This window comes from Pristiophorus japonicus, chromosome 3 (genome assembly GCF_044704955.1).
Source record: "Pristiophorus japonicus isolate sPriJap1 chromosome 3, sPriJap1.hap1, whole genome shotgun sequence".
NCBI classification, from domain to species: domain Eukaryota; kingdom Metazoa; phylum Chordata; class Chondrichthyes; family Pristiophoridae; genus Pristiophorus; species Pristiophorus japonicus.
Window position 1 is genome coordinate 216,615,106 of NC_091979.1, and position 25,239 is coordinate 216,640,344.

The following is a 25,239-nucleotide window of genomic DNA, read 5'->3' on the forward strand; positions in this document are numbered from 1 at the left end:
GAGTACTGTTTAACTTCAAGAGGTATGATCTTGGCTCTGCTTTATTAAGGCCCAAAGTGACTAATATATAAAATGCCTGGCCTTTTATACTTGGGCTGCACACCCATGCGTGCAGTCCAATGGCCTCCAACAGTGACGCCATCTAGTGGCTAGTGATCCCAAAACTACATACATGACACTGTCTCCCTCCTTTCTTAAATAGGGGCGTTACATTTACGGTTTTCCAATCCACTGGGACCTCTCCAGAATCCAGGGAATTTTGGTAGATTACAACCAATGCATCCATTATCTCTGCAGCTACTTCTTTTAAGATCCTAGGATGAAGGCTATCAGGTCTCCATGCTTGGCTCACAAAGATGGCCGTCTGCAATGTGACTGTGGTATCTGCAGATAGTCGCTTATGAAGAAGGCCCTCATGGCCGATTTCGATGACAAAGATATCCCGCAGCGCTTCAATGAGGTGGTCGCCGAAATCACATGGTGCCGCCAGCCTCGTGAGGTCTGCAGCATATTTCCAAATCTCCAGGCCTTTGGGCCATATAAAACCGGTCCTTGGCTGTGAGGATGCTCTCTTTGGGCTTGAGTTGTTCTTGGATCAGCATTACAAGTTTCTCTTACGTCTTGGTCATTGTCTTCGCTGGTGCCAGCAAGTCCCTGATGAGGCAATAGATGGTGGGCCCACAACTGGTTAGCAGGATAGCTCTGCGCTTATCAGCCAGTGTGGCCAGATTGTCGCCTGCCAGGTCATTTGCTGCGAAGAAATGGTTGAGCCTCTCTACAAAGGCTTCCCAATCATTACCATTGGTGAACTGCTGCAACATACCAAAGTTAGCCATTTTCGCGTGAAGGTCCTAATCTCGTCGCCAATTGTAATGTCTTCAGATGCTCTAATAATGACTCCACAAGACAATGTGTTGTGCTTGAACTGAAGTGACCTTAGTCCATTTAATGTAACTCCAGAGTGCGGATCACACATGGTGTCCTGCCTTTTATACTAGGCCTGGCACACCTGTACAGGTAACCTACAAGTCTCAAAATGCAGTGCCCTCAGGTGTCACACCTTGTAATAGTATAAGCAGTAAACATGTAGGATACATGACAGCCACAATGTTGAAATGAAAGCCAGTACAAAAGAAACATTCCAAATATAATTTATAAATGATTAATTCCAAAACTACAATACAAAGTCAACTAATCACCCTTGTGCATTTCCTTAGCGTCTGTCTTTTGTGTGCCTTTGCGTATTGCAGTGCTCCCCCAGTGGCTGCAGCATGGCTGGTGGAAGGCTGCTTACTTTCTGTGGGGGCACCGCAGATGGCCTTGCAGGATGACCTCGAGGAGCTCTGGGTCTTGTGTCATTGCTGTAAACTGCACCATCTCTGCATGGGTGGCTGCAGTCTGGGATGGCTGGCAGACAGGCAACAGCAAGGGCACTGGTAAGTGGCATTGGGAGAAATACGTCATGCTCTCATCCTGAGAGAGGAAAGCAGGTTTGAGCTTCACGTAGTCACTGCCATTCCCTTTGGGTGGCACCTCAGCATTCCTAGCCATCTGTTGGAGGACTGCTGAACACCCTGCTAGCCCCTTTCTGCACTCGAAAATGATAACTAGAGTGTGACAAGAAGGGACAGAGCGTATAAACATGAGTACATCAGAAAGTGAGGTCAGAGTAGGGATAAATGGTAAAAAGACAAAATTAAAAGCGCTTTATCTGAATGCACGCAGCATTCATAACAAGATAGATGAGTTGACGGCACAAATAGAAGTAAATGGGTATGATCTGATAGCCATTTCAGAGACGTGTTTGCAAGGTGACCAAGGCTGGGAACTGAATATTGAGGATATTTACCATTTCGGAAGGATAGGCAGAAAGGCAAGAAGATGGGGAAGCTCTGTTAATAAAGGGTGAGATCAGTGCAGGAGAGAGAAATGATATTGGCTTAGAAAATCAAGATTTTGGGTGGAGACAGGGATGAATTAAGGGGGGGGGGTAGATGGGGCAGTTGCCCGGGGCCCAAGCAGGGTCAGGGAGGGTCAGGGTAAGTGTTATATATGTAACCCTGAAAATACCTTGTTTAACCACCAGAGGGCTCATCCCCTGGAGTCCCAAGGGATCCCACAATCCCTTGGGAGCACCTGTACATAAGGAGGCCTCACAGGCTGGAGAGGCACTCTGGAGACCTGCAATAAAGGACCAAGGTCACACGTTACTTTGAGCTCACAGTATCTGGTCAGATTCTTTATGCAAGATATAACAGTAAGGGTAACCAGTATTGACATAAGTGACGTAGCAAGAACGGAGCAGAGCCACGAGGGCTCAGGCGCATGTTATTCTCGAGTTGATATAAACAGACACTAGATGACCTTTTTCTAGAGATCCATTCTACACACAAATCGGGGTGAAAAAAGGAAAGAGCACCAGCTACATGAGGAGAAAAAGAGACGAGAAGTAGCTAAACTGCTTAAACTAGATAATTTTTTCCAACTAAAAACTCAAGATTATGAAGATGAAGGCCGAGATGATGCTGTGCAGTCAACTTCAACAACGGAACCACTCGTGGCCCCGGACCCGGAGTTGGCCGAGTTGGAGCTCCAAATCCAAAAAGCTGAAGATAAAAACCAACAGGTGCATACCGAGCTGAAACAGGCGCAACTTACAAGTGACAAAGGGCTGTGGGGAGACAATATCTCAGAAGACATGCAAAGACATTGGATTGCAAAAGGTAGTGAGGACTGCCGAAACTGTGATAAAGGCTTTCAAAACTCCGGCGTGATTCATGTCAAGGATGTCGCCGATACTGCTCAAAGTCCTTCTTCACACGTGTGCACCCGCTGACAGGGGACTGTGTGGAGCGAATGTGGCTCTGTCATTCACCTTCAAACGGTAGAGTATACTGCTTTGCTTGCAAGCACAAAGCACGAACAAATAGCCACTTTACTCATGGGTTTACTGACTGGGAGCATGGAGATGAGAGGATTTCATCTCACGAAAACAGCCACCAGCATGGAGAAGCCATGGTAGTAATGTGCACTAGACAAGCAGGCACTAGTTGTGTGGATGGTCATATTGTCGTCCAGTTTGAAAATGAATGGCAGTACTGGCGCAAGGTGCTAGAACGGGCTGTCTGTGTGATAGCATTTCTCTGTGAACGAGGTCTTTCATTGCGAGGCAGAGACTAAATCGTTGGGTTACCAAGTAATGGTAATTATCTGGGTGTGTTGGAGTTCTCGCAAACTACGATGCATTTCTTGCTGAACACATCAAGCGGTTCGCCAGCAAAGGCAAGGGGCATACTTCATACTTGTCTTCCACCACTTGTGAAGAACTGATTAGTCTGATGGGTGGCAAAGTACTTTATACGATTATCCAGGAATTGAAATCAGCAAAGTTCTATTTAATATCTGTTGATTCAATGCCAGATGTCACACAATCAGATCAGCTGACATTTGTCGTGCACTTTGTTCTACTGACTGGTCCTGAGGAAATGTTCCTAAAGTTCTTGCCGATAATCAGTCATACTGGACAAGAAATAGTAGAAATAATACTGGCCTTTCTGGACGAGAATGAGGTCGACATGCAAAATTGTCATGGACAATCTTATGATAATGCTTCAAATATGAGTGGGAAATGCATTGGTGTCCAAACTTTCATCAGAGAGCAATGCTCATAAGTGACATTGATCCCATGAGCAGCGCACTCACTCAACTTTGTGGGGAAAAACAGTGCCGAATGCAGCCCAGTGATGGTCAGATTTTTTGACATTATACAAATGTACACCTTTCTCTCTGCATCGATGGATCGCTGACGACTGTTTTATGAAAAACTAATCTGTCATCAAACAGCTTTCTGCTACTCGATGGTCAGCAAGGTATGAAGCAGTGTCAGCCCTGCTCAAAAGTTACACTCCCGTATACGAAGTGTTGGAATCCCTGGCAACTGACGTGGGACAGAAAGTTGAATGCCGAAATGAAGCTCAGTTGATCCTTGACAAACTGGGCGAACTGGATTCGGTTATTCTCATTGTTATTTAGAACATAGTCATGAAGCACTTTCACCTGAGCAACCTCTCGCTTCAAGAGACTGGCTTGAATCCGAATGTCATGGTGTCCTTACTTGAGTCCCTCGTCGATTTTGTCAAGACCCAGTGGACAGAGTTTGAGGACCTGTGGCCACAAAAAGTACAAATCAGCACAGTGATGTGTCTAGGTACACAACTGCTGCTATGACGATGGAGATGCTGAAAACACTGTGCTGTCACCCAAGGAGAAATTCAAAACTGGTCTGGTGTTCCTTTTCATCATTGATCAACTCATCAGTACCTTGAAACATACAAGGATTCCTGTCCAAGCTAGCCGCTCTCTGGATTCATGACATCATGCAAGCCACAGCAAATCTTGCCCGCTCATATCCCAAAGATCTGGAACCTTTGATTGAAAGTGAATTCATCCAGTTTTGTAGCTTGGTGACATCTTCAACAGAGCTTCCAACCTCAATTTGTGTCAAACAAACTAAGTCAGCAAAGCGGAGAATGTACCAATTCTTCCAATACACACACCCTCACCGAAATGTTTTCTAACATTGAAATAGCTCTTCGGATATATGTGTCGATGATGGTATCAAATTGCAGTGGTGAGCGGTTCTTCTTGAATCTAAAACGCATCAAGGATGAGATCAGGAACTGAATGGGACAAGATTGACTTAATAGTCTTTCAATCATGAGCATCGAGACCAAAGTACTGAGAAGACTTAACTTCTCGAAAATCATTAACGAGTTTAGCCAACAAAAATCTAGGAAAAGACCAATGTAATGTTATACTTGTAGTTGCCTGTGGAGAAAATGGAATGCAAATGACAAATGATGGTCTTCCAAAAAAATTGCACTGTCTTGTTCTAAATTGTTGGCATTGTCAATGTAGTTTCAAAATGTAAGGATTTTAAAAAATTAAAGCGTTGTTGTTTACTATTTATATAGGATTTCATCAAGGTATCGGTTTGATTCTTTGGAAACATCATAAAATATTAAATGAGTGTTATCATAGTATCAATGAGAACATAACCTGAAATATAGACCTGATCTTGACCTGATGCATACTCAGTATAGTGCCGTGACTTAAGTTACTAATGTAATTTACTGGCAGGGTCCAATGCACCCTTAATCCATCCCTGGATGGAGATAAGACATAATAAAGAAACAAGTCACTGATGGGAGGAGTCTACAGGCCCCCCTAACATTAGCTACACTATAGGACAGAGTAGAAATCAAGAAAAAATAGAGGCTTGTAAGCAAGGTAGGGCAATAATCATGGGCGATTTTAATCTTCATATTGATTGACAAATCAAATTGGCAAAGGTAGCCTTGAGGAAGAGTTCAGAGAGTGTATTCAGGATGGTTTCTTAAAACAATATGTATTGGAACCAACCAGGGAGCAGACTATTTTAGATCTGGTAATGTGTAATGAGACAGGATTAATCAATGATCTCATAGTAAAGGATCCTCTTGGGAAGAGTGATCATACCATGGTAGAATTTCAAAATCAGTGTGAGAGCGAGACAGTTAGGTCTCAAATTAGTGTCCTGAACTTAAACAAAGGCAATTACAAAGGTATGAAGGTAGAGTTGGCTAAAGTAGACTAGGAAAATAGATTAAAGGGTAACTCTCAGCAAAGGTACATTCCAGTGAGAAAGAAAGATTCTAAGAGAAAGATGAACAATCCGTGGCTAACTCAGGAAGTAAAGGATGGTATCAAATTTAAAACAAAGACATACAATGTTGCAAAGATTAGTGGAAGACCAGAGGATTGGGATTTTTTTTAGAAACCAGCAAAGTACGAATAAAAAAATAATAAAGAGAGAGATGGATTGAGAGAGTAAAACAGACAGTAAGAGCTTCTACAGATATATAAAAAGGAAGGGAGAAGCTAAGGTAACCGTTGGTCCCTTAGAGGCTGAGACTGGGGAATTAATAATGGGAACCAGGGAAAAGGCAGAAACTTAGAACAAATAGTTTGTATCGGTCTTCACGGTAGAAGACACTAAAAGCATCCTAATAATAGATAATCAAGGGGCTATTGGGGGGGGGGGGGGGCTTAAAACAATCACTATCACTAGAGAAAAAGTACTAGGCAAACTAATGGGACTAAAGGTGAACAAGTCCCCGAGACCTGATGGTGTGCATCCTAGGGTCTTAAAAGAAGTGGCTTCAGAGATAGTGGATGCATTGGTTGTAATCTACCAAAATTCTCTGGATTCTGGAGAGGTCCCAGCAGATTGGGAAAACTGCAAATGTAACACCGCTATTTAAGAAAGGAGGGAGACCAAAAGCAGGAAACTAAAGACCAGTTAGTTTAACATCTATCATTGGGAAAATGCTGGAGTCCATTATTAAGGAAGTAGTAGCAGGGCATTTAGAAATCATAATATAGACAAGCAGAGTCATCATGGTTTTATGAAAAGGAAATCATGCTTGACAAATTTGCTGGAGTTCTTTGAGGATGTAATGAGCAGGGTGGTTAAAAGGGAACCAGTAGATGTCGTGTATTTGGATTTCCAGAAGGCATTCGATAAGGTGCCACATAAAAGAGCTCACGGGGTTGGGGTAATATATTAGCATGGATAGAGGATTGGCTAACTAACAGAAAAAAAGAGACGGAATAAATAGGTCATTTTCAGGTTGGAAAACAGTAACTAGTGGGGTGCCACAGGGATCAGTGCTGGGGCCTCAACTATTTACAATCTATATTAATGACTTGTATGAAGGGACAGAGTGTCATGTAGCCAAATTTGCTGATGATACAAAGATAGATGAGAAAGCAAGTTGTGATGAGGTCGCAAAGAATCTGCAAAGGGATATAGATAGGCTAAGTGAGTGGGCAGAAATTTGGCAGATGGCGTATAATGTGGAAAAATGTGAGGTTATCCACTTTGGTAAGAAAAATAACAAAGAAACTTATTATTTAAATGGGGAAAGATTACAAAATGATGTGGTATAGAGGGATCTGGGGGTCCTTGTGCATGAAATACAAAAAGTTAGCATGCAGGTACAGCAAGTAATTAGGAAGGCAAATGGAATGTTGGCCTTTATTGCAATGAGGATGGGGTATAAAAGTAGGGAAGTCCTGCTACAACTGTATAGGGTGTTGGTGAGACCACATCTGGAGTATTGCATACAGTTGGTCTCCTTATTTAAGGAGGGATATACTTGCATTGGATGTAGTTCAGAGAAGGTTCAGAGGTTGATTCGTGAGATGAAGGGATTATCTTATGAAGAAAGGTTGAGCCTATACTCATTGGAGATTAGAAGAATGAGAGGTGATCTTATTGAAACGTGTAAGATTCTGAGGGGGCTTGACAGGGTAGGTGCAGAGAGGATGTTTCCCCTCGTGGGGTAATCTAGATCTGGGGGCATAGCTTCAGAATAAGGGGTCGCTCATTTAAAACGGAGATAAGGAGGAATTTCTTCAAATCTTTGGAATTCTCTACCCCAGAGAGCTGTGGAGGCTTGGTCTTTGAATATATTTAAGGTGAAGATAGACAGATTTTTCAACAATAAGGGAGTCGAGGATTATGGGGAGTGGGCAGGGAAGTGGAGTTGAGGCCAAGATCAGATCAGCCAATTATCTTATTGAATGGCGGAGCAGGCTCGAGGTGCCAAATGGCCTACTCCAGCTCTTATTTCTTCGATGGCAGCACACTGAGCCTGCATGATATTAGTCTGAGCAATGCTTTCAGTCTCACTGATTGCCACGGCCTCAGTGATGGCTCCTCCAATTATATCCAGAACCTTCTCCTCCTGCTGGGTCAGGTTCTGTAGCCTTGCTTGCCTGTTAGCTTCTGCTTGCGCAGTTATGAGCCACCTTGTTCTGCAAGAGAAAGGCATGTGTGTCAGTGTGTGTAATGTATTTTGGTGATGTGCCTGTCATAGTTGAATAACTGGCATTGTGGGCAAGGTGTAGGCATAAGGCTTGCAGCAGTGGTAAGTGTGTGAGGGTGAGGTTAAGCTATGATTGTGAAGTATGATTCATGATTGATAGAGATTGGTGATAGGTGAGTGAGGGGTGTGTGTATTGAGCAGTGTGTGAGGCTTGTGGAGCAGTTGGTGGAATATGGCATTTGAAGATGTGGTCACTGAGCTTGACCACTCGTGTGAGATCATTAAACTTCTTCTGGTACAGAATCTCTGTCCTGGGCAAAAGACTAATGGCACGAACCACTTCAGCAATCTGCACCGAATGCCTTTGCTCACTCTGTCTGGAAAACCTCCTGTGGGTACAACACCCGTCTCCTCCTATTAACCCTCTGCACTAAGGCCTCCAGTGCTACATCTGACAACCGAGGTCCCCTTTGTCTGCCCTATTGAGGGATTGGTAACTTCCCTTTTCCTTAGCTCCACTCAGAATGAGTTGCGTCTTTCACAAAGCACCTCCCATTTAAGAAGTGCAGACAGAATTTCACTCAACCTTTAAATACAGATCAGACTCCCCACAATATTGGGTCCCCTGCTGAGTGCTGAGCCAACTAGCAGCATGTCCAGTGTTGGGCTCAGTGCTTCAATCCTGTTAATTAGCAGACAATGAGGAAAACTGCCTAAGTTTGTCCGGTTCACAAAAAAACAGGACAAATCTAATTACTGCCCCATCAGTCTACTCTCAATCAGCAAAGTGATGGAGATCAAACGGAACTTATTCACCAACAACCTGCTCACCGATACCACACAGCTCCAGACCTCATTACAGCCTTGGTCCAAACATGGACAAAAGAGTTGAATTCCCGGAGGTGAGGCGAGTATGACTGCCCTTATTCAAGGCAGCATTTGATTGATTATGGCATCAAGGAGCCCTAGTCAAACTGAAGTCAATGGGAATCAGGGGGAAAACTCTCCACTGGCTGGAATCATACCTAACACAAAGGAAGATGGTTGTGGTTGTTGGAGGTCAATCATCACAGCCCCACCAACACTCAAGAAGCTTGACACCATCCAGGACAAAGCAGCCGGCTTGAATGGCGCCCTATCCACCACCTTAAACATTCACTCCCTCCACCACCAGCGTACCGTGGCTGCAGTATGTACCATCAGAAGATGCACTGCAGCAACTCACCAAGGCTTCTTCGGCAACACCTCCCAAACCCATGACCTCTGCCACCTGGAAGGACAAGGGCAGCAGGCGCATGGGAACACCATCCTGACTTGGAAGTATATCACTGTTCCTTCATCCTCGCTGGATCAAAATCCTGGAACTCCCTCCCTAACAGCACTGTGGGAGCACCTTCACCACACGGACTGCAGCTGTTCAAGGCGGCGGCTTACCAGCACCTTCTCAAGGACAATTAGGGATGGGCAATAAATGCTGGCCTTGCCAGTGATGTTTACAGCCCATCAACGAATTTAAAAAAATTAATTCTGCATGCTGCCTGCATTATTTTCAACATGCGCGGGCAGATCGCACATCGTGATCCCTACGCCAGTTTTCGTGCCTTTTTGAATTTAGCCCCCTAGGTCTTTGCAAGATAAGCCGTATACAGACCTTTAAACAAAGTCGAAAACTAGGAATCTATGAGACATCGGTTTAAAACTTTTTAATCACATTACACAACCAACTATATACAGTGTCTATGAAATTACTGTGAGATCATAGTGAGCGAGAAATTACTGGTACAGACAGATCATACAGTGAGCATGAAATTACTGGTACAGACAGATCATATAGTGACCATGAAATTACTGGTACAGACAGATCATACAGTGAGCGTGAAATTACTGGTACAGACAGATCATAGTGAGCATGAAATTACTGGTAGACAGATCATACAGTGAACGTGAAATTACTGGTAGACAGATCATACAGTGAGCGTGAAATTACTGGTACAGACAATCATAGTGAGCATGAAATTACTGGTAGACAGATCATACAGTGAACGTGAAATTACTGGTACAGACAGATCATAGTGAACATGAAATTACTGGTAGACAGATCATACAGTGAGCGTGAAATTACTGGTACAGACAGATCATAGTGAGCATGAAATTACTGGTAGACAGATCATACAGTGAGCGTGAAATTACTGGTAGACACAATCATAGTGAGCATGAAATTACTGGTAGACAGATCATACAGTGAACGTGAAATTACTGGTAGACAGATCATACAGTGAACGTGAAATTACTGGTACAGACAGATCATAGTGAGCATGAAATTACTGGTAGACAGATCATACAGTGAACGTGAAATTACTGGTAGACAGATCATACAGTGAACGTGAAATTACTGGTACGGACAGATCATACAGTGAACGTGAAATTACTGGTAGACAGATCATAGTGAGCATGAAATTACTGGTAGACAGATCATACAGTGAGCGTGAAATTACTGGTACAGACAGATCATGCAGTGACCATGAAATTACCGGTACAGGCAGATCATGCAGTGACCATGAAATTACTGGTACAGGCAGATCATGCAGTGACCATGAAATTACTGGTACAGACAGATCATACAGTGAACGTGAAATTACTGGCACAGATGGATCAAACAGTGACCATGATATTTTTGGGGAATGGCGTTACCTTTCCACTGGCTGGATCCAGAAAGGAGATACATGGGCAGTCAGACAGCCAGTTAGAAGCTGGGTTTATCGAGTGTAAACTCACTCTTCTCTAGCTGGATCAGAAGATTGACCAGGATAAGTTAAGGGAACCTAACTGCTAGGGACAGTACGGTGTATTTTATTATTATTGTTCTTGAGGTGAGGTGAATCAAAGTGAGATTTGATTACTTATTCTGTAAATTTGCTTGCTATCTGTAAACTAACAACTTAATGATTCAGATCTGGTCACATGAAAGATACAACATGCAGTTAAAATCACAAGGTAGTCCGAGTGTTACACCCTGGATCATTCCATCATTTAGTTACATTCTTTAATCAACGTGTCTGCCTCTAGCCAGATGCCCAAATTATGGCAACATGCAAAGGTCATCGCCACCCTGAAACCAGGGACATCAGCCGATGATATAAAAGCTTGATGACGTGCAACTGAGCACCATGTGAATCTTCAACAGGAGTGCTGAAATCAACAGAGATAGTCTAGGGGCGATATTGGGTGCCTTTGTGCCTCCCGTAATGGCTTTGCGACCGGGCGCGGTGATGACATCGACTCCCGCCATATTCAGCGGGAGTTTTGCGGCGGCGCTACGGCATTGCGCCCCGATTTCCTTTGCCCAGAGATCGTGACATCATCAGCGTGCGAATTGCCCTGGACCGAAAATTCCCTTCCGTTCCCTGCAGCATCGTTGGGTGAAAACACCGACAGCTGCAAGAGGCGTGCATCGGGCAGCCAACTGCTTTGCAGGCGATGCTTAAAAGCCAGGCGACTGAGCGAAGTAAAAAAAAAAAAGTGCCTTTTTTCTTCCAGCTTTTATCGCAGGTTCCTGCCCACAATCGACCAGCCCGGCCCTCTGCTGGAGTGCTGGGCTGATCACATGGGATCGTGGCTTCCGTCGTGGTCCAAGCCAGTTGTTTTTATTTTGCAGAGCCTACAGCAATGGCCCTGACCTTTAAGGGAGAGATGGAGCCTTTGCTGCTGATTGCACTGTAAGAAGGAAATGGAGTGCTTGATTTAGTGCTCCACTTCCTTCTTGGAGCACAAATGGCAAATCTTTTTTAAAGTTTTCAAACTTTTAAAAAGATAGCACCCTAAATGGGGCAATAGTGAATTTCTCCTCCTCTGTCTGCCTGTCCTCGTACACATTTTGCCATATCAGAAGCAGCAATAGTCAGAGAATACAACCAGGTCCGAGCAAACTCAGATCTGCCAATTAATGAAGGTCTTCAGAAGCTCCTAAGATGCCGCCTCAAGTCTAGAAACTCCTTCTAGTTAGTAGTTGAAACTCTCAAAACCCAAGAGAAACCTAAGGCAGACCTGAAACTTCTAAATAAAAAATAAGCAGAGAGAAACCCATTGGGTTCGTTTTTCTCATTACCTTATTCAGAACCAGATTCAAATCCCAAGAAGGGATCACCTTGGGAACAAAGGGATCATCCTTCCTCATCGGGTGATTTTTTTTTGCCCCTTCTTCCTGCTTCGCCCACTAGAGATGGACGACAGGCAGAAATACTAGTTACATAATGCTCAATTTTCCCCAATTATCTGCGCCGTTTTTTTTGAGTAAATTAAAATGTCCAAGTTTCTCCAAAGTTTTTGCGCTAGTGTAATTCATTTAGATAGGATTTTCTTAGGCTACGATTTTTTTTTAAATCTCATTGGGGGCTTAACCTGCCACCCGCGCCAATTCTGGCCATTTAAGCAAGTTTGGCCAGCTCCGATTTACTCCAATTTTTCTTAGAACGGCATATGTGGAAAAACCTTCTCGGCCATTAACAAAATCGGCACAGGCTCCACGGCCAGGACAGCAGCAGCAGAGGACAGAGTGGGGAAGAGGAGAGGAGAGGGGGGAGGCCTTTCGGCCAGGGCTAGCAGTGGCACCCAGCACGGGGAGGGGGGTGGAGGGGATAGACTTTTGGCATAAACTAAATTTCATGCTGCTAAGCTGCTGCAACGTGCAAGTAGCTGAGAGTTGGCCAGAATGTGTTGTATGTTTCACTTTCCAGCCTCAGCCTGCAGTGTGTCCCTCGTGACCCTGGCAACCCAATCTTTTTGGCACAGATCTTAGGCTCCACCCCCAAAGCTAAAGGATAGGCTACGCAGCGCCAAAGTCAACAATTCAAATGGAAAATTGGATGATTTTTTTTGGCATAGTTGGGCCCCAAAAAAACGGGCGTAACTCTTCAAATAAGCCAAAAAATGACATTGGGGAAAATTGAGCCAATAGACTTTCACGAGCTTGGAATGAGTTTCATCTGGCAGTATTTACAGCTAAGAAAGAACCACTGTCACTTTACAGCAATGTGTTCAAATAATGGACATGCCACCTGTTGACAAAATACCCAAGGTTAGCACTGTAAACTTTAAGTGGAGGCTTTCCTAAAGGCCAGCAGTATCATCACTACTACTCACTGAACCTCTAGCTACTCTAAACCAACCGATACACAGGAGATTTCCATGAAATAGAAACGCTGGGAGCTTCTGGGATTACATCTGAATATGCATTTGGGTCAAGCGGTCTTTTCTGTATTGGATTATAATGGGATTAGCAGCATTTAGTGTTAGGGGTTCGGAGAACCTAGTCTTCCTCTGTTACAAATAACTATTAACTCCTCTAACTTGTGAATCAAGGATACACAGAGGCAAGATGCACAGGAAATATGTCTGCCAAGTGATGAATATGAAGTGGTGCTTGCACCAAGCTGTCCCTGAATCAGGGTGAAATAAATCGTGAACCTTCTGGAGGCCAGATTCACTTCCAGTGATTGGATCAATCATGTTGTTTCACAGGTTCTAAATGTAGTAAGTTGCATATTGACAGAAGCAATAAAGAAAGGTGTATCCATCATCAATGAGGATATTTTTTCATGTTGCTAATTATACAGGGAGAGCGGCAAACTCGATGCCTTTTGATGACATTTGTTGCGTTAATCAATTTGGTGCCAAAGGGGCGAACACCATTGACAGATCTTTGCACTGCCATACGTTTGATGGGGAATATTCCAAAAAGCCTGTGAAATGGTGTGGAAAATCATCAAATAATACTGCCAAACATCACTTCTCTCCACAACCCTCCAGTTAATGGAGAGGGTTTCCTAGGCCTGTTTGAGGCTTTTGTGGCAAAGTACCAAGCCGGTTTCAGACCAGGACGAAGTTTCTGATCCACTGATCCCCACCTGCAAACTCATCCTCATAGGCAGTCTCTCGGAATCGAGGAAGACTTGCCACTCGCTGGGAAAGTGGGACAGGGATGTCGTGAGGTTGGAATAAAAACCCTCTTTAGCCTCATTCGTTGCATCAAGTGTTGGGGCGTACGCACTGATGACTGTGGCGCACTGGTTCTGGGATAGGGTAAGACGAAGAGTCATGAGGCTCTGCGGGGATCGTTAACCCCGCAGGGGGAGTCTTTGAGGCAGTCGACCAATTCATTTTTGACGGCAAAGCCAATTCCATAAGCTGGCCTTCCCCTGCCCACCGAGTCTCGCTCAGGGCGGTGAGGTCAATGTCAAAACATCTAAGTTCCCAGGCAACTATGGTGGTGCGGCGTTTCGGCCTGTTGCTGTTGGAATTGTTCACGAGGGTCCTGATGTTCCAGGTCCCGAACTTCATATTAGCGAAGAGGAAGATGCCTGTGCGTGAGTTCTTTTAACGTGGGGTGGCCACTGCATACCGGCTACCACACGGGCTTAGCTGAGCAAGGTCTTGGTCCAGTGGCAAGGGGGTCCAAGGCGACTGAAGACCAGGCACTGCTGTATAAGTCTAATTGCCTACGGCGAGATGTTGGCCGCAGGCTCGGCGCCGAGTAGCGTCATTGATGGTAGATGGCCTGAGGCTTGGTTGGGGGGCAGGCATTGGGAAGGTCAGCTGTCCACTGGGGTTTCGAGGGATGTTTTGGGAAGTTTCTTCCAAGGTTAAATAAAGTTCGATGCCGCCTTGGAGTCCCTTCGGTCGGTTCAGCACCGGCCCCGGAGTCCCTTCAGCCGGTTCAGCGCCCGTCTCGGAGTCCTTTCAGCCGGTTCGATGCCGCCTTGGAGTCCCTTCAGCTGGTTCAGCATCGGCCCCGGAGTCCCTTCAGCCGGTTCGATGCCGGCCCTGCAGTCCCTTCAGCCGGTTCAGCACCGGCCCTGCAGTCCCTTCAGCCGGTTCAGCACCGGCCCTGCAGTCCCTTCAGCCGGTTCAGCACCGGCCCCGGAGTCCCTTTAGCCGGTTCGATGCTGGCCCCGGAGTCCCTTCAGCCAGTTCAATGCCGGCCCTGCAGCCGGTTCAGCACCGGCCCCGGAGTCCCTTCAGCCGGTTCAGCACCGGCCCTGCAGTCCCTTCAGCCGGTTCAGCACCGGCCCTGCAGTCCCTTCAGCCGGTTCAGCACCGGCCCCGGAGTCCCTTCAGCCGGTTCGATGCCGGCCCCGGAGTCCCTTCAGCCGGTTCAGCACCGACCCTGCAGTCCCTTCAGCCGGTTCAGCACCGGCCCTGCAGTCCCTTCAGCCGGTTCGATGCTGGCCCCGGAGTCCCTTCAGCCGGTTCGATGCTGACCCCGGAGTCCCTTCGGGGCCGACCCTTCTGGGGCCCACCGGAGCCCGCCGACTCTTCCGAGGCCCGCCGATCACAAGGAAGATGCTGGGGAGGAATACTCCGACAATATTGTGAAACACTCTGTCCTGGGCCAGTGCAAACTGCACAAATGTATCAGCAAAGGCAGGATTGAGCTCGGATGTGATTCTTCCATTTCCCCGCACCGTGTCAAAACATTTACACGTGCATCACAAGATCATTTCATTGTACAACATTTTGGGACATGAAGAGAAACTCTCAGTCCACTGGCCAGCTCTTTAACACTGCTTCACAACTCTTCAGTCTGGCCTGTGGCTGCCTATTGCAGCCAGTTAAACGTTTACAAATGTTGAGTTCTTGACCTGCTTGTTTAGTTCATTGTTTCAGCTTAAGGAGCATCTTCCCACAAGAGAGAGTGGAGCAGAAACGCAAACTAGAAAAAGAGAGGTGGTAGCTGTGTCTGCATGTGGAGGTGCAGCTTAGTGTGTGTGAAAGTGCCTCTTAAATGAGCAAAAAAACCTCTGAGTTAAATGCCTCAAACTAAGTATATCTGGACGATTCCGGTTTGAAGTGCCAGTGCACTGACCTGCACCCATCTGTTGCTTAGTCTCACATTAACCCTTAGGCACTTCAGTAAATTGTTAAGACATCAAACATTAATTGCTTATTGCAATACATCACTGTTCTTGTGCTGCTGTTTGGCCCTGCTTCAACTAAGCACAGGCTCTCTTGGCTTCTCCAATCAAGGTTTCTTTTAAAAGAAAGAGTCAACTACAATGCCTTAAGTTCCATTTGAGGAGCTCAGAAGTTGGAGAAGTAAATTCTAAGGCAGACAGCAAAGTACAATGCTGTATCCACATGTGGACACACACAGCTTACTTAGATCCCGTTTCCAGTTATATTCTTGCAAATTCATGATTAAGTATAAATTTCTCATAAAACAGCACATTCCAAACCATATCCTTATTGTCCTCTTGCATAGGGAGCCTTCTCTTCTCCTCCAGAACTGTGATTTCCCCCCATGACAAATGGGCAATGAGAATATTAGCAAGTAGGGCTTGAGCATATTAAACAGACTGAAGATGAGTCAAAGGATACATAGTGTTATGTAGGTATCAACTGAACTTTTTCACTCAAAAGGACAATGGAGTTACCACAGACAATATAAATCAGCACAATAGAAAGCTGCGTGCATTTGTGGAGAGAAAAGGGGATGGATATGGTGGAAAGACAGATAGAATTGATCTCTCAGAAAGGGATAGGCTTCTTGGGCTCAATGGCCTTTACTTGTTCCTAAAAATGGTTACATTCTTACACAACTGAATTTGTCACATTGGCATAGACTGATCTATCACCCAATTAGGGAACATGTACACACCTGACCATTTCTCACATTATTAAAAGTTAACTTGACGGTTCTACTACTTTGCTGTATTCTACCAGCAAGGGTGGGTTATCTGAATACATTTATCAGCTCTTGTATTCTCAGAGTTTGAGCTTGCTAGTCTGTGCACTGCTAGGATAAAGGCGCGTGAATCGCCCCAGAGTCCATATGGGGAAGATGTTTCTGTAGGAAGTATAGCTGATCGCGCAAGTTTTATTGAATACACCAGCAATGTTCTCCTGTGGGAAAATGAGAAAAACAAAAACAGGAGTCAAAATGATAAGCCCCCAGGTCAGAAAAAAAGCTTTTAAAATACAAGAATATTGTAAATAATCCTCCAGATAGCAGTGATAAAGTAGCAGAATACATAAATGCAGAGATGAGAGAAGTTGGTTGCAAAAGCAGAGTAGTTATAATGGAAGACTTTAATTTTCACATAGACTGGGAGATGCAGAACAGCTCAAGTCCCAAAGACACCTCGAGTGTTTGAGAGTTTTCTGAAACAATATATTCTTGAACCATCAAGAGAACTGGCCCTCTTAGATTTAATGATGAGCAATGAGCCTGAATTAGTCAATAATCTAATGGTGACCATAATATGATAAAATTCGATATTTGGTTTGAGAGGGAGAAGAGTAACCAACCAAGGTTTTAAATTTAGGCGAGGCTGACTTGAGGGATGAGGCAGAAACTGACCACATTAAACTGGGCTGAACTGTTAACGGATAAAACTATGGATGAAGGGATCAAGGCTAAAGAGATGTTTCTATGTACATATCCCTAAAGGGCTCGAGCTCCAAGTGTGTAATTGAACAACCTTGATCAATAAGATAAGTGAGAGATAGTATCAAACTAAAAGCTTATTCGAAGACAAGGAACAGTAGAGACCCAAGGGATTGGGAGAGATATAAAGAACAGCAAAGGGATACAAAGAAAGTGGTTAGAGCTGCAAAAAGAGAATACGAGAAAAAGCTTGTGAGGGGCATCAAGGACAGTACTAAAGATTTTTACAAGTATATTAAGAGAAAGACAGTGGTTAATAGTAATGTGTGGCCCTTAAAGGCAGACGCAGGTGATATTGTAATTGGATATGAGGAAATGATAGACTTACTAAATATTTACTTTGTATTGGTCTTCACAGTAGAGGATGAAGATGAAGTACCAGAGATACCAGGAAAAGTAAAAATAAATCAAGGGGAGAAACAAACTAGATTCAATACATGTAAATCTCCAGGACCTGATGGTTTCCACCCCAGGGTATTAATAGGAGATGGTGAGGAAACTGTAGATGCTCTAGTCATGATCTTCCAAAACTCTCAATTCAGGAATTGTTCCCTTGGATTGGAAAATTTCCAAAGTCACTCCACTATTTTTGGGCCCAAATTTCCCCAACCCCTTTTTTCGGCGCACTCTCCCGAGATGAGTCAACTTTGTGCGCTGGAAACAGCACCGAAAAACGTACTCACGATTCTGGCCGCTGTCTGTCTCCCAGGTCCTGGCACGGCACTCCTCGTGCGGTGGGGGGGCGGAGCTACAGCCCTGCACCGAAAACAGTGCCAGCAGCTGCGCGCATGTGCAGAACAGCAGTCGCGCATGTGCAGTAGCTCTTTCCCATGATTGTGATGATGCCTGCAGAATGCGTTCCTCCCCTATCCCAAGCCGAATGGCCTGGTGCACAGGCCGGCCGCTGAGGGCTGCAAGAAACAGATTGGTGCGACTGAGTTTTGATCGGGGTGAGAGAGAGGGGAAGAGGTTGGTCATCTTTGGCTGCAGTCTAGTGGTTTAGACCGAGGATAGCTTGCCATGTAGCGATGTCGCTTGCCATGCTGGGCTGGCTTTGCGTTCATTTGGTTGAGTGGTTGTCTGCCAAAGAGTCTCTGCAGTGCCGTGTGTTGCGCTGGACCTCGATGTCCTTCCACACGTGGCCCGCTTGGCTCTAGCACACTTGCCTACCGCTGAGCGTGCGCCCACATCAGTCCCCGTACATCTCGCCGCCGTTGCTGCTGCCTGCTTTTATCCTCCGACACTCCACGCTGTCCAGCCACTGCTTCTGGCCTTTCTAGCCCTCTCTCGCTCCAATGTCGCCTGTTCCTCTGGCGCTCTCTCTCTCTCTCTGAATCGGGACTCCAGAACGGTGAGCGCCGAGCCCAGGCTCCAGCGCACTCGTGCACCCATCCCCCCCCCCCCGCCCCGCATGTACTATCCCACCCAGGTTGGTCTTGAGGACAGCGGTGTGCGTGTTGTTGTGCTGGAGATACTGGCCGGCGCTGACAAAATACCTTTATGCCTACGACCCCAGGGCTGAACTCGGGCATGTCGGCCGATCTCCGAACTCACTTTGGGGCTAAATGGAGTCGTCTGCGGCCCCTCACGGGAGAGAGCCAAAGCCCCATGCCTCTGCCAGGTTTCAGGCTAACGTTTTTAAAGCCCGACCAAAAACCCAAAAAATGGGAAAAAAGGGAAAAAATTCCCGCCCAAAAAGGGTTGAAAGTCGATGGGGCAGCAGCCGCGTTCTCCCTCCCCGATCCCAGGCCAAAAGGACTCCCACATGGCCAGCCACTGCTGAGTTTAGTTGAAGGTAGGATTTACTTCAGTTCTTTATTTGTTAATTTAATTATTTACTTCAGTTCTTTATTTTTTATTGAATACTTATTACTTTTCGTGCTTTGTTTGGTGCTTTAAATGTAATTACTTGCGATTCCTTAACCTGTTTCTTGCAGCCCTCAGCGGCTGGCCTGTGCACCAGGCCATATGTTGAGTGGCAACATATGCTGGCCTAAGTTAGTTTGGAGCAACTATTTGCTGGTAAAGCACCTAAAACAGGCGTAAGCTGTTGGGAACACCCGCTTTTGGGGGAAAAAAACTGAACTAAAAAAAAAAAACGTAACTAATTCACTTACACTGGCACAAATTAAATGGCCAGAATTGCAACTAAAAACATACTCCAGAAAAATCAAGTTGCTCCAAAAAAAAACGGAGCAACTCCTGGGGAAATTTTGGCCTTAAGAAGGGTAAGAGATAAACTAGGAAATTATAGACCTACTAGTCTAACATCAGTTGTAGGGAAGTTACAAGAATCTATGATTAGGGACAGTGTGACTGAGTACTTGGACAAACATGACTTAACCAGAGAGAGCCAGCATGGATTTGCAATGGGTAAGTCATGTCTAACGAACCTAACTGAATTGTTTTTGAGGAGGTATCTAACGGGGTCGATGAGGGAATGTCTATGGATGTTATTTATATAGACTTCCAGAAGGCATGCGACATGGTTAGTCACAAGAGACTTGACAAAAATGAGCACACATGGATTGGAAGCAACTTATTGACATAGATAGGGAATTGACTAGAAGGAAGGAGACAGAGATTAGGGGTAATGGTTATGTACTCCAGCTGGCATGATGTGATGAGTGGCGTACCCCTGGGATCTGTACTGAGTCTGCAGCTTTTCACTATATTTATAAATGATTTGGATGAAAGAATAGAGAGCCGTGTATCTTAAGTTTGCCGATGAAACTAAGTTAGGTGGTACAGTAAATACTGTAGATGGGAGCTGAAAGTTACAAAGGGACATTGATAGATTAAGTGAGTGAGCAAGACTGTGGCAGATGGAGTTCAACGTGAGAAGTGTGGGGTCATCCACTTTGGATCTAAGAAAGAAAGATCAGAGTATTTTCTAAATAGCAAGAAGATGGGAACTGTGGAGGGAGAGAGAGAGTTAGGGGTCCAAGTACAGAAATCACTAAAAAGCTACGGACAGGGACAAAAAGTAATTTAAAACGCTAATGGAATGTTAGTCTCTATCTGAAAGGGGCTGGAATACAAAGGTGTGGAAGTTATGTTATAGTTGTACAGAGCTCTTCTGGTGCACTGCATTCAGTTCTGGGACCACACCTCAGGAAGGATATATTGGCCCTGGAGGGATTGCAGCGCTGATACACCAGAATTATACTAGGGCTAAAAAGATTAAATTATGAGGACTGGTTGCATAGACTAGGCTTATATTCCTTTGAATCTAGAAGATTAAGTGGTGATCTAATTGAAACGTTTAAGACGATTAAAGGAGTTGATAGGGTGGATCGAAAGAAACTATTTCCTCGAGTGGGAGAGTGCAGAACAAGGGGGCATAATCTTAAAATTAGAGCCAGGAAGTTCAGAGGTGATGTCAGGCAGTACCTTTTCACACAAAGAATAGTGGAACTCTCACCCCAAAAAGCTGTTGAGGCTGGGGATCAATTGAAAACTTCAAAACTGAGATTGTTAGATTTTTGTTAGGAAAAGATACATACCAAGGGTTTGTGGAACCAAGGTGAAAAGATGGAGTGAAGTTACAGATCATCCATGATCTAATTAAATGGCTTAAAAGACTCGAGGGGCTGAATTGCCTACTCCTGTTCCTAATAGAAACTGCAAATTTATTATAACATTTACTAAATATTCACATTGGTAGCTGTGAACAATGGCTTGCTTATGACTAGTGACCATTGCTGACTTTAAGACAACCATGATTTGGAAGCTGCCAAGTCCTGCTTTACTACAATGCTAATATTTCCCCTCAGGGAAATATTGAAATACCTAGCGGCAACCTATGATGTATCACGATTGCATTAGGAAACTTTGGTCCCTCCAGAGCTGGCCATATCCAGCCTGAAAGTCCCAGTCATTTTGGCCCACAAAGCCTAGGCAACGCAGGGCTATTTCCACTTTTATTTCTCACTCGCTGGTTTGTTCTATTTGAATTTAGTAAGCCTGGGAGTGTGGAAAGAGCTGCTCTAAATGCTGTGGTTTAGTGGATAAATATTGTATCAGAACAGATATATAAGCAGCTTGATGTATGCAGAGATTAATGGGAGCCAGGATTTCATCATTAGATGCTGCCGACAAGGCTCTATGGCATTCATTTAAGCAGATCACAAAGAATAGCTTCAACACTCGTGCTCAACAAGTATAAAATAATACAAGAGCTTCAGAAAATAAGAAAGCACAGAACAAGACAGGCCATCAAGCTTTTGTCTGTTATTTTTTTTAATGTTTAAATAAAAATATAATTAATGCACAGGGTTAAATGACGTACAGTGGAGATGAACTGAATGGCATGTAAAATATTAAGAAACCCTGCCATTTGAAATAAGTCACTCACCTGAGGCCAATCCCCATTTGGCAGCTGCTTATCTATCAGGAGCTTAATCCCTCGCTCTATTGCCCGTGTGCCAGGGTACCTGCATAGAATTGCAGAGAAAGAGAAGAGAGGGAAAATAAGGAGAGTAAAACAAAGTAAAAATGCAGTTCTCACTCAGCTGAGCCAGAAAGATGCAGCATGCACACAATGGGAGGCTAGACTAGAGTAAGCCTTACTCCTCAGAGTCAACTCTTGCTCCTCAGAATTTTGGCAATGTACTGTGGGCGTCACCATATCAATGCATGTGCTATATAGTAGTACTTGGTGCACTGACTAATTATAATCAATTATTGAAGCCATAGAGTATCATGAGGCAAATAACAAATATAACAATTTGATTATATATTAAGATACTGTTTTTTAAAATGTGCAGGTCAGCTGAAGTTGGAAATAATGCATTGAAATTTGGCTTCAAGTAATGATAAAACAGCTTATATCTAGACTAAAGGCTGTTGCACAAAGATCATATAGCCCCATTGCTCAGCATCCCTGCCATCCAGCTAACGTTTTAAAAACTGTCATTACAAAACATCAATACATAGTGTGTGCTCAACCAAGGTCAAAATGATCAAGACATATGACTGAATCTGTCCTAAATGTGTCTTATTTCAAGTGGTAATTTCTGACAGATCAAAATTAATGATTGTTCCATAGTTCAAATTAGTTCATTTCCATGATGAATGGGATATTGTTAAGGACGTTTGGCATTGTGATAAAAGGAAGGATATTTTTAAATAAATGTAACAATGACTCCTGTCTCACCTGGCCGCCATTAATCCTAACACTGCCCAACATGTATTGTGAACCTGGGACTTTGCACTCTGTATATATTTCCTTTGCTCGCATGATTCAAAATCTTCACCCCAGCCTCCATCTTCCATCTGCTTGGATAGCAGGAACTCACAGGCTCGGGTCACCGCTCTGCATGCAGCACTGAGAAACAAAACTCAAACTTACAAATGGTATTCAAAGCTGGAATGGGGATCACACAGGATAGGATTTCTGACAATATAAATGAATATTAAACTCCCAGACATCATATAAACACAATACTGTGCTTGGTCAATAAAGCTATTCTTCCTCTTCCGCTTCCTCCTCTGCTGGATGCTTGGTGGCAAGGGTTGTGTCCTCATGAGGTGGTGGTTGTGGAACATGCAGCAAACCACGATGAATCTTGATACATACTCTGGCAAGTACTGCAGGGCTCCTCCAGAGTGGCCCAGGCAGTGGAAGCCCTGTTTAAGGACACCAATGGTCTGCTCTATCGGATTCCAGTGTGGCAGCATGGCTTTTGTTGTAAATAAGCCGGCTGTGTGTGCGTGCATTTCGCAGCGGGGTCATGAGCCAGGTGGTCAGCAGATAGCCCTCGTCACCCAGTAGCCACCCTCTGGTTTGTCATGGTGGTTCAAATGCTGATGGTACAGCAGACTGCCACAAAATGAAGGCATCATTGCTGCTGCCAGGATACCGACTATTGATTTACATGATGCACTGAGTATTATTGCACACCAGCTGGACATTGAGGGAATTGAATCCCTTCTGGTTGCTGTACATCACCGAATTGAGATGCGGCGCCTGCAAAGTGACATGTGTGCAGTCAATGGCACCACAGGGAAGCCTACTATCTTGGCAATGCCGTGAGCTCGCACTGCCTGCTTCTCTCTGGCAAGAAAGAGTGAAATGTATTCAGCTCTCTTTGCATACAGAGCCTCACTTACCTCCTTTATACAGGAGTGGATGACAAATTGGGAGATGTTACAGATCATGTCTACTCCAGCCTGGAAGGAGCCCGACGCAAAGAAGTTCAAGGCCACAGTCACCTTTAAGGCCACTAGCAATGCCGTCCTTGCCCTGGGCTGAGGCTGCATGCCTGCCTGCAGCAGGTGGCAGATTTCAATAGGCACTTCATTAGTTGTGGTTGAGGTAGGAGAATTACTCCCTGAAGACCCTGAAGAGTACTCTGTCCTATATCTATTCTTTTGGGTGCCAATGAACAACGGACTCCCACAGGGTTCTGTCCTGGCACCCATTTTATTCAACGTTTACACCAGTGGCCTGCCCGAAACAGAGTCCCGCAAGTTTGTATATGCTGCTGAAATTGCCTTGACCACGCAAAACATGAATCTGTCTATCACCGAGGAGACCCTGACCAGGGATTTAGAGAGGATGGAAGCCTACTTCTGCCGATGGCTACTTCTGCCAAAACTGCAAAAGACCGTCGCCTTGACATTCCACCTCAACACCCATCAAGTAAACCAAGCTTTGAGGTAAACCATGCTAAAAAAAACCCTCCTATTTAGGAGTCACGCTTGATCGCACCCGGTCATAAAGAAAGACTTGGATTTATATAGCGCCTTTCACCCCCACCGCACATCTCAAAGCGCTTAACGTCCAATGAAGTACTTTTGGAGTGTAATCACTGCATAATATGGGAAACATATCGACAACATCTCCAGATCCTTGGGAAGAAACTAAAGAGTAGGGTCAACTTGATCCAGAAACTCGTCGGATGCACTTGGGGAGCAGACGCTCCTAACCCTCCGTATGGCAGCACTCGCCCTGGTGTACTCTACAATGGAGTACTGCTCTCCAGCATGGCCAAGTCTGCATGTCAAATCCGTTGATGTCCAGCTGAATTCTACTATGAGAATTATCACCGGCATGCTTTTATCGACACCAACACCTTGGCTCCCCGTGCTTGCAAGCATCGCACCATCACACCTACGCTGTGAATATGCAATCTCCAGAGAACAGAACCGCTACACCAGCAAAGACATGCAGATCCAGGCCGACTTGAACAACCTACCACCAACATGTCTCAAATCTACAAAGCCCTTCAGTGATCTCTGCTCAGCCTTGATGACCGATGGCGAAATGCTTGGAAGAACTGTGACATACGGAAATAAATTCCTTATAGAGGACCCCACAGTACAACCTGAAGGATCAAAGTTTCCTCGCAAACAGTGGACAACCATCAACTGCCTCAGAACTGGTCATGGTAGATGCTGCCACCTTCCCCATAGATGGAAGATTAAAGCATTCCCATCATGCGACTGTGGAGCTCCTAAGCAGACCCTGTAGTGCATCATTGAGCACTGCCCTCACAGGAAATTCGCATGCGGCCTACAAGATATCCACGCTGTTACACTGGAAGCTCTGGCCTGGCTGACTTAAGTATTGACATTTGATTTGTTTTGCTACTACCATACTAAATAAGATGACGACAACCCTGGGTGGATGGCCTCGTGCTGAGAGCCCTTCTCCCTCCTCCTGCTACTGCCTCTTCAGCAGCTTGCATGCAGCTCTGTGTCACCGCTGCTCGGTTTCCCCGTCACGCTGCTGGCAAAGGGGGATACAAACTCATCATCATCATAGGCAGTCCCTCGGAATCGAGGAGGACTTGCTTCCACTTTAAAAGTGAGTTCTCAGGTGACAGGAATCCAATGCGGGGCCTACAGTCTGTGTTACAGGTGGGGCAGAGAGTGGTTGAAGGAAAGGGTGGGTGGGGAGCCTGGATTGACGCACGCTCC

General features: G+C 45.0%; 2 protein-coding genes across 2 annotated transcripts in view; both read right to left on the reverse strand.

Annotated features, from left to right (window-relative positions):
• Nucleotides 1–18,846, reverse strand: part of LOC139260105 (speriolin-like protein) — a 94,097-nt gene extending 75,251 nt beyond the window's left edge. Inside the window, exon 1 of the mRNA XM_070876276.1 lies at nt 18,810–18,846. The gene's annotated coding sequence lies outside the window, so the exon portion shown is untranslated. The remainder of the gene's footprint in view (nt 1–18,809) is intronic.
• lss (lanosterol synthase (2,3-oxidosqualene-lanosterol cyclase)) overlaps nt 9,566–25,239 on the reverse strand; it is a 138,870-nt gene continuing 123,196 nt past the window's right edge. The window contains exons 20-22 of the mRNA XM_070876275.1: nt 22,472–22,642; nt 21,671–21,749; nt 9,566–16,769 (exon numbers count right to left, since the gene is read on the reverse strand). Of these exons, the coding sequence (XP_070732376.1) occupies nt 16,632–16,769; nt 21,671–21,749; nt 22,472–22,642 (388 nt within the window). The 3' untranslated portion in view covers nt 9,566–16,631. The remainder of the gene's footprint in view (nt 16,770–21,670; nt 21,750–22,471; nt 22,643–25,239) is intronic.